The 10,175-nt window shown below is 47.1% G+C and overlaps 1 protein-coding gene across 1 annotated transcript in view; it reads left to right on the top strand.

Annotated features, from left to right (window-relative positions):
* Nucleotides 1-641: 641 nt before the first annotated feature.
* Nucleotides 642-10,175, top strand: part of LOC148436295 (voltage-dependent L-type calcium channel subunit alpha-1C-like) — a 138,015-nt gene continuing 128,481 nt past the window's right edge. The window contains exons 1-6 of the mRNA XM_088465078.1: nt 642-748; nt 830-917; nt 1,177-1,284; nt 1,935-1,987; nt 4,202-4,348; nt 9,488-9,689. Of these exons, the coding sequence (XP_088321204.1) occupies nt 642-748; nt 830-917; nt 1,177-1,284; nt 1,935-1,987; nt 4,202-4,348; nt 9,488-9,689 (705 nt within the window). The remainder of the gene's footprint in view (nt 749-829; nt 918-1,176; nt 1,285-1,934; nt 1,988-4,201; nt 4,349-9,487; nt 9,690-10,175) is intronic.

Raw genomic sequence — 10,175 nt, 5'->3', positions numbered from 1 at the left:
GTAGTATCTTAGTGATACATTGTATCTCCTCCCCAGTAGCAGTAGTATATTAGTGATACATTGTATCTCCTCCCCAGCAGTAGTATATTAGTCATACATTGTATCTCCTGCCCAGCAGTAGTATATTAGTGATACATTGTATCTCCTCCCAGCTGTAGTAGTATATTAGTGATACATTGTATCTCCTCCCCAGCAGTAGTATTATATTAGTGATACATTGTATCTCCTCCCCAGCAGCAGTAGTAGTATATTAGTGATACATTGTATCTCCTCCCCAGCAGCAGCAGTAGTATATTAGTGATACATTGTATCTCCTCCCCAGCAGTAGTAGTATATTAGTGATACATTGTATCTCCTCCCCAGCAGCAGTAGTAGTATATTAGTGATACATTGTATCTCCTCCCCAGCAGCAGTAGTATATTAGTGATACATTGTATCTCCTCCCAGCAGTAGTAGTATATTAGTGATACATTGTATCTCCTCCCCCAGCAGCAGCAGTAGTAGTATATTAGTGATACATTGTATCTCCTCCCCAGCAGTAGTATATTATAGATACATTGTATCTCCTCCCCCAGCAGTTGTAGTATATTAGTGATACATTGTATCTCCTCCCGTCTGACGGACATGCCTCGTATTTTCAGATGACGGCTTATGGGGCTTTCTTGCACAAGGGTTCGTTCTGCAGGAATTACTTTAACATACTGGACCTGCTGGTGGTCAGCGTCTCGCTCATTTCATTTGGAATACAGTGAGTAGTGGGACAAGGGGCTGCGCGAGTCCAGCTGTTCGAGCGTCTGCTTCATTACTGTCTCATTTCTACTTTACGCAGATCTAGCGCTATCAACGTGGTGAAGATTTTGCGGGTTCTACGGGTACTGCGACCGCTCAGAGCCATCAACAGAGCCAAAGGCCTGAAGGTGGGTGAGCGAGAAGTCAGTTCTGCAGCCTGTACAGACCCCTCATTCTGGCCGCCAAGCCGGCACCATTCTTCTAACCATTTTATAGAAATTTCTTGGCATCCAGCGCCCATAACGGGCAACTTTCTGCAGCCAAATGGGGCATTATACTTAGAATAGATGGAGGAGTAAAGAGACTGCTGGGTGTTGTAGTTCCTTATTTTTGCCGTACTGCCGGCATCATGGACATCTAACAGGTTCTCTGTCTCCCCCTCCCCAGCACGTGGTCCAGTGTGTCTTCGTGGCCATCCGTACCATTGGTAATATTGTCATTGTTACCACTCTGCTGCAGTTCATGTTCGCTTGCATCGGGGTACAGCTATTCAAGGTGAGGTGTAAGACGGACCCCATTATTGGGGCCACAAATCCTGGGAAACATAGATGGAAGCCAGAAGTACTGAGATGTGTTGAACCGTCACCATGGACTGAGATTCTTGGTCTGGAGGGTTTTGCAAATGCGTCCATACACAAACACAAGTTGTAGACTTACCCCCACTGATTAACGTGAGGCTGCCTTACTGTCATTGCTGTTTTCTAGCATTGTGTCATTCCGTAATTTGTCACCGTAAAGTCAGCAACCACATTTTTAAACTACTTTTATCATTTTCTAGCCTGCAGGGGTCACTGTTCCAATGGAGAAATCCAGCTGATAGACTTGTGTGTTTCAATTGCAACAGTGACATCTACTGGCTAGAGGGAGGAGTGCACGCTGTTAGATAAAAATAATGCAAATCATTAAAAGCATAGCAAGACGTATTATAGTATGATCGCTGAATCTAGACCTTGATGTACTCAGGTTTGCAGGGATAGGAGGGAATGAAAGAAAATCATTGCAGTTGAAATGTTGTCCGTCCCCATCCTCTCTGCCTCTAGCACAGGGAGTGAGGTCCGGCTCTTATGTTAAGTTTGGAGGCGTTGAGCTCTCCCTGATTTTTGTACATAGTGTTATCTAACTGACCCGTTTGCTTTTGATGGCAGGGTAAGTTGTACAGCTGCACGGACAGCTCGAAGATCACCCAAGCCGATTGCAGGTAAATATGAGATCTGATAAATTCATGTTTTCCAGGCTATGGCGATTTGTTCGCGGCGGCTGTGTTGCGCCTGTGGCCCGTTTTGTCTGTGTGTTGCATTTTGACATCAGGGAGACGGACAGGAAACTGAATCTCACCGGGATCAATGGTCCTTATGAGGAAATGGATTAGCGTGTACAAAATGTTTTTTAATTAAAAACAAAAAGTTAGTAACATGATGGGTAGAATGAATGGAAGCTGTCAAGTTTTGTCCCAGTAACTTTAAGGTGAGTGTAACTTGCACTGACGGCGTTACATACAGTATGGGCCTAAGCGTAGTGCGTCGTCCGGAGATAAGATCGCCTCTCCAGATACGCCTTAGAAGACTGGTTACCACTAATGAGCAGGATTAGAGCGCGGGATATTAATGTGTGTAAGTGTGCTTATTTACACTGTATTTTGCGTTTCATGTATATTAAAATATAAAACAAAATGGGCAACCCCAAAAAATAACCCACAGCAAGCCGCCATTTTGCGCGTGTAAGTTCATGTTTGGGGATGTAACTGATGCTGGCAAATCTAAATATTGTCCATTGTGTGCTCGTTAATCTATTTCTCCATAGGGATCAGTAATCCCTAGAAATTCTTTTCTGTGTGTCCTCACACTGTACCTGGTGCTTCCGCCAAAGTGGTGTATTGCCCGTGTATGAGGCACTTCGTGTTAATGCAGCCTATGAATTCAATTAAGCTAGTGACACCTCCCAAGGTCTGTGTGTGCCTCATGCCTCGGTGACATCACTGCAACCCGGTGACACGATAGGCTGCATTCCTATGAGTTTTTGAACAGCCCACAAAATAGCTGCTTCCAGTTTGAGTAAGTGACAGGAACACTGTAAGACCAATGTTGGCGGGCCGAGCCTGCTGAGTGTTGTAGTGCAAGACATTAGCCGGAGATTTGCGATCTGACATAGTCTGACGCCGCGCCAGTGGCAAGCGGATATGCGTCTGAGATGCGTTATGGCCCCTGATCGCTCGCATTTCAGCGTGCATGTTTCCCGGAGTACGTTCAGCATGTCATGAAATGCCGCTAATGGCGGCTACTCTCCCTAAAAGTCATGTCCTGTTTTGCATTATCATTAGTTTTACAGATTCAGATTTAGGCCCGTATTCAATTAGCCGCGAAAAAGTCAGAATCCGCAAAAAAAGTATCGCGGATGACGTAATTTCGCCAGGCGGAAACTTTTTGCCGTATTCAACTCCAAATAGTTTTCGCGTCCGCAGCGTAATAGGCGAAAACGATTCGCCTCTGAATAGGTGGGGAAAAAAAGTGCAAAATCGCTATTTTGGGTACAAAGGTGGGGAAACCTCTAAGCACCCATGGGACAGCCCCCCAAAGGATAACTGCGTAATAAAAATTTTTTAAAAGTGAGGAACACCCCAAAAAAAGCACTTTCAAAATGGGGGCGAAAAAGTGTAAAGTCGGGGTACAAACATAAAAACTTGTGAAATAGACTTTTTGGGGGGTCTGCAAGTATGGGGGAGGTGTTGTTTTGATTGCAGGTATTTGCTTAAGGTGCATTTTTTACGTAATCTTAAACTTCACTTTAGCGACTTTAAACCATGCTTGCACCCATTGTCATGTACCCCAAATTTGTCAGGACGACTTATTTTCCCCCCAAAAAAACAGCTTAATGCCATTCGTCACCACTTGTGCAAAGACGTAAATTAGAGGCAATTGACACTACTTATGTACCCCAAATAGCTTTATTAGGGCTATTCGGGGGCATCTACATTGATCTCCAATGTTAGTGCATCTTTTGGGGGTGTCAGGCTGATTTCCCCAATTCTGACAGCGCTTTTAGCCTGGTTCACATTTGCCGGTTTGCGTTTAGCAAATACGGCGAATAGCGGGGGCACACACGAAAAGTTTTCTCCGCGAAAAGTACGGCATGCGAAAAAGTATCGCTGGTGCAAAACTAATTGAATACCGCCCTTAGACAGTGTCTCCCAAACCCAGGTCCTCTGAACAGGTCAAGTTTTCCAGAACACATGCGGCTCTTTAGATTGTGTTAGTTAGGAATGAATACATTGGAGCAACTTGGTGGTCTGGAAAACATGGACTGTCAGGGGCTCCGAAGTTTGAGAGTCACCGGATTAAGAGTACGTGAAATGCTTAATGAGATTATTGGGCACACTGAACCCCCCCCCCTGATTTGGTGTCATTTCTATGCACAGGGGGAAGTATATCACCTACAAGGACGGCGATGTGTCGCAACCAATCATTCTGGAGCGCAACTGGGAGAACAGCAAGTTTGACTTTGATAACGTCTTGGCAGCAATGATGGCGCTTTTCACCGTCTCCACCTTTGAGGGGTGGCCGGAGTGAGTCCTGGGGATGGGGGGAGTGTGGGTGGAGTCACAGGGAACACACAGTAATCTGCACTTTGTTATAGCAAAGGCATCGCATGACCACCTGTAGGGGACCATCCTCACATATTGCTGGGTGTGTGTGTGGGGGGCAATGGACTGGACCGACATGAACCATCAAACTACAATACAATACATATAAGCTACAATATATATTTATTATAATATGCAATACATAGTACGTATGGACGGCTGAACGCACACTATTAAGCAGGAGCCTCCCAGTAAATATTTGCTCCATGGGGGCTCCAGAATAATCCCAGGTATGGCCGATGGCGGGCCTACAGGAATCAGACATATAACAGGGTTTAGTACAGTGTTCCCCAGGGTACTAAGGCACCTTAGCAGTACAGGTTTTAAGGATATCCATGCTTAAGCACAGGTGACTTAACTAGTAGCTCAATCAGTTTGATTATAACATCTGGGCACATGCACGGACAGCCTTAAACCCTGGACTGTTACGCTGAGTACACACCTGAGCGATCCAGCTGCCGGCCGACCGTCACGCAGTCCGAGTGACCGATTTGGTCTCTTGAAGACCAAGTTTTGGAAACCCTGGTCCAGCAGGAACGTTTCATTTCATGCCCCAAATCAGGCTTTTCCAAACTAGGTCCTCAAGGTACCCTAACAGTCCAGGGTTTAAGGATATCCATGCTGGTGCACAGGTGGTATAATCACACTGACTGAGGTACTAACTTAGTCACCTGTGCTTAAGCGTGGATAGCCTTAAAACATGGTCTGTTAGGGTGCATTGAGGGCCGAATTTGGGAACCACTGCCCCATATGCTTTGGATGAATGTGCACCTTGCCCCTAACATTCATCCCTCTATAATAATGTATATATTTTTTATTTTACACCTCATTTAAAGAAAGGAAAAAATTAAATTAACGATGTATAGAATTAAATATGTCACTCATAGTTTATATCCGACAGGCTGATTGACGTTTGCTGCAATATAATATTAGATCCTGCGTGGGCTGCACTTTGTGACAAGCGTTATTAAAAATAGACAATTATTTATATATATATATATTTTAAAAAAAAATTACTTTTAATGATATTACTCCACCAATTACACCACCAGGCAGCAATTTTTAATGACATTGTTTCCATGCAATACCATCATTTAATTAGATTTTAAACAGCAGTGTCTGCGTTGATACATAGCTTTTTTGGGCAGTGCCAATTTCTCCGCGTGAGAGGCGGCAGATGGGTTTCACGTCGTCTCGAGGTTTTTGGCACAGATGCAGGGATCCAATTAAGTTGATGCATCCCATAAACATCTGTTTGGCTGGTACGAGGATGGCACACCGTCAGAACCGCTTTACCAGTCACTCATCGGCAGACGCGGCGCAGGCAAAGGTCAAATGGAAACGATTACCAAACCGCATTTACGTGTAATCATGTTTAATACTGAAAGGGGTCTCCCACCTTCATATTAATGTCATTTATTAGTTTGTAAATGTTCCCCTGCCCCCTCCCCCAGACAGACGGCTGATTTCTCCCTGAATTTCCTCACAGATCCCTGCAGGATGTTACAGAGCTGCCTTAGTACTATACATCGGGGGTGACAATGTACCACCCTGCAGGATGATACAGAGCTGCCTTAGTCTTATACATCGGGGGTGACAATGTACCACCCTGCAGGATGATACAGAGCTGCCTTAGTCTTATACATCGGGGGTGACAATGTACCACCCTGCAGGATGATACAGAGCTGCCTTAGTCTATACATCGGGGGTGACAATGTACCACCCTGCAGGATGATACAGAGCTGCCTTAGTACTATACATCGGGGGTGACAATGTACCACCCTGCAGGATGATACAGAGCTGCCTTAGTCTTATACATCGGGGGTGACAGTGTACCACCCTGCAGGATGATACAGAGCTGCCTTAGTATTATACATCAGGGGTGACAATGTACCACCGTGCAGGATGATACAGAGCTGCCTTAGTCTTATACATCGGGGGTGACAATGTACCACCCTGCAGGATGATACAGAGCTGCCTTAGTCTTATACATCGGGGGTGACAATGTACCACCCTGCAGGATGATACAGAGCTGCCTTAGTCTTATACATCGGGGGTGACAATGTACCACCCTGCAGGATGATACAGAGCTGCCTTAGTCTTATACATCGGGGGTGACAATGTACCACCCTGCAGGATACAGAGCTGCCTTAGTCTAATACATCGGGGGTGACAATGTACCACCCTGCAGGATGATACAGAGCTGCCTTAGTATTATACATCGGGGGTGACAATGTACCACCCTGCAGGATGATACAGAGCTGCCTTAGTCTTATACATCGGGGGTGACAATGTACCACCCTGCAGGATGATACAGAGCTGCCTTAGTCTTATACATCGGGGGTGACAATGTACCACCCTGCAGGATACAGAGCTGCCTTAGTCTTATACATCGGGGGTGACAATGTACCACCCTGCAGGATGATACAGAGCTGCCTTAGTCTTACACATCGGGGGTGACAATGTACCACCCTGCAGGATGATACAGAGCTGCCTTAGTCTTACACATCGGGGGTGACAATGTACCACCCTGCAGGATGATACAGAGCTGCCTTAGTCTTACACATCGGGGGTGACAATGTACCACCCTGCAGGATGATACAGAGCTGCCTTAGTATTATACATCGGGGGTGACAATGTACCACCCTGCAGGATGATACAGAGCTGCCTTAGTATTATACATCGGGGGTGACAATGTACCACCGTGCAGGATGATACAGAGCTGCCTTAGTCTTATACATCGGGGGTGACAATGTACCACCCTGCAGGATGATACAGAGCTGCCTTAGTCTTACACATCGGGGGTGACAATGTACCACCCTGCAGGATGATACAGAGCTGCCTTAGTCTTATACATCGGGGGTGACAATGTACCACCCTGCAGGATGATACAGAGCTGCCTTAGTCTTACACATCGGGGGTGACAATGTACCACCCTGCAGGATGATACAGAGCTGCCTTAGTCTTATACATCGGGGGTGACAATGTACCACCCTGCAGGATGATACAGAGCTGCCTTAGTCTTATACATCGGGGGTGACAATGTACCACCCTGCAGGATGATACAGAACTGCCTTAGTATTATACATCGGGGGTGACAATGTACCACCCTGCAGGATGATACAGAGCTGCCTTAGTCTTATACATCGGGGGTGACAATGTATCACCCTGCAGGATGATACAGAGCTGCAATAGGGTTAGGCACCGAGATGGTGGGTTAGGGTTTGGCAGTTACCGGAGAGTTAGGGTTAGGCATTAGAAGCGACGGTTAAGGATAGGCACCAAGACGGAGGGTTAGGGTTAGGCACCAGGACGGAGGGTTTGGGTTAGGCACCAGGACGGAGGGTTAGGGTTAGGCACCAGGACGGAGGGTTAGGGTTAGGCACCAAGACGGAGAGTTTGGGTTAGGCACCAAGACGGAGGGTTAGGGTTAGGCTCCAAGCTGAGGGTTAGGATTAGGGATATGGTTTGAAAAAAAAAATGTGTTGAACATTTTTGTGTCGACCATTTTTGCATCGCCCTTTGACCCTTTCTACCTTCATCTAATTCAACGTTTTCTTTGTCGACCTTTTGTCCTTGTCGACCTATTGCCTGTCTAACATCCGTAATTCCTGTCTATTATACCAAATCCATCATAAGAACAATACCGTGTATAACTGACATATCTAGGAACAACGTACACCAATAAAATGGCAGACTAGGTAGGATGAGGACGTGAGGATAAGGTAACTCGCTGTCTTATAGGGTGTAGTGGTAGTGACTCGCAGGGAGGGCCGACAGCATTGATCACAAGCTAAGGGTGAGCGTACAGCATCGGAGTCATTGACCTGACAGTCTGACTTGGAGACAAGACAAGAAGCACCGGTGGCATTGGTAGTGCTGAGGGAGGAAGAAGAGGGCCCTGCCTGTCAGAGCTTACACACTAATTATTGGTGATGTCTGCAGCTGCACGTTCCAACCGCACATCACCGGTGATAGGGAGGTGATATCATCCCCGGCACATCCTGCTGTCAGCCAGGGGAGGCAGGGACAGGTCAGAGCGTGTGTCCGGGGCTTTCTGGGAGGCAGTAAAAGCATCTTCCTGCAAATGAAAGTTACCGCTGTTCCATTGTGTGCGGTGCATGTGGTGAGGAGTAACCCAGGTCTAATCACTATGGAACCGCGCCGGCCTGTAACGCACATTAAAGCCCAATGAGCAGGTAACGCTGCATGCAGCACTGGTGAGCGGTTTTTCTGTAAAATACATTTACATTTGAACAGAGGAAGGTTATTTGTATAGGGACCAGTGGGCCTGATTCTGGCCCCGACGCTAAGCCGCGAATGCATGCTATGGCCGATAGTCGCCCATCTGCACATGCGTATGCGTCAATATGCGCATGCGCGAGCCACTCACTGAGCTCGGGAATTGTGCGCTCGTAGTACACAGACTGGACGCTACTTTGAGTGACAGATAGCGCCGTTTGTGGGTGGTAACAGGGGAAGGTGCTTGTGAACGGGGGGGGGGGCGTCTAATCGACGTTTAATGGGCGTCCATAATTAGCATGGAAGCGTCATTGTAGACGTCACTTGGTTGTATTTCAGCCTGCAGTGATCGCAGTGCTTGCGGTAGGGTAGGGTCTAACTCAAGCGCTGCGTGCAGCTCCAATGGTTCTCGATGTTACTGATTAATCATACACTTCCTGGAGATGGACGTGAGCTAAGAAAGAAAGGTTGGCGTCTTTATACCGGCGTGCGTTCGCTCTACCATCGCTCTCTAATACATAGATGGCGTCCTTACACCAGACAGTGCGATTGCGGAATTTGCATACCCGGCCCCTTTTGGCAGCGAGAGAGCGCAGCTTAGTGACCGGGTCTGAATCGCCCCCAGTTTTCCATCCCATACCCTGTGTACAGCGCACTGCGTATGTGGTTCCATACTGCGTGACATCGCACCATGCTGAGCGAGCCCCTAGGCAGCCCTTATTCATGGAGAGAAATATCAGCAGGAAGACACACACACAGGGGATGGGAGATCGGAGGACCTGGAGTTGTGACCATAAGCTTCTCTCGTCCCTCTCCCAGGCTGCTGTACAGGGCCATCGACTCCCACACCGAGGACGTAGGTCCCATCTACAACCACCGCGTGGAGATTTCCATCTTTTTCATCATCTACATCATCATCATCGCCTTCTTCATGATGAACATCTTCGTAGGTTTCGTCATTGTCACCTTTCAGGAGCAAGGAGAACAGGAGTACAAGAACTGCGAGCTGGACAAGAACCAGGTAATAACCGGGGAGGGGGACAATGTCGGAATATCAGGGGTGGCTGCGCCTTCGCATGGGACCAAGTTTTACCGTTACCTATTTTTTTGGTAGAAGTTTCTGAGGTAATTTCAGGAGGGAAAATATTCCAGACGGCAGATTGATAAACGCATCGTCTGATTTACCAGCCTGTAACGTTCTCTAGTCCCTGCTCCGCCCGCTGTAACGTATGGATACTCTGGCGGTATAGGCGTGTAAGACCGTAGTACGGACATTTTCTCTGCACACGCTGAAATACTGCAGCCATAAGACAGACTTAGCTGTTATATCTGTCACGGACGCAGGAGATGCAGCTGCCAACCCCTGGCGGTAATTGTCGTCCGATGGAACGGATTTGCGTTCCCGACCATCATTTTCTTGTCTCTCTCCTCTTATGAATGAGAAACAGCGCAGCGCTGGGTACTATCACCTCATGTATGACCCAGGAGAGCTGACAAGACAAACTAT

The sequence above is a fragment of the Taudactylus pleione genome, unplaced genomic scaffold, assembly GCF_031769625.1.
Source record: "Taudactylus pleione unplaced genomic scaffold, aTauple2 ptg001842l, whole genome shotgun sequence".
Lineage (NCBI taxonomy): Eukaryota > Metazoa > Chordata > Amphibia > Anura > Myobatrachidae > Taudactylus > Taudactylus pleione.
Note: the sequence above shows the minus strand (reverse complement) of the source record. Positions and strands in the feature narration are given on the sequence as shown.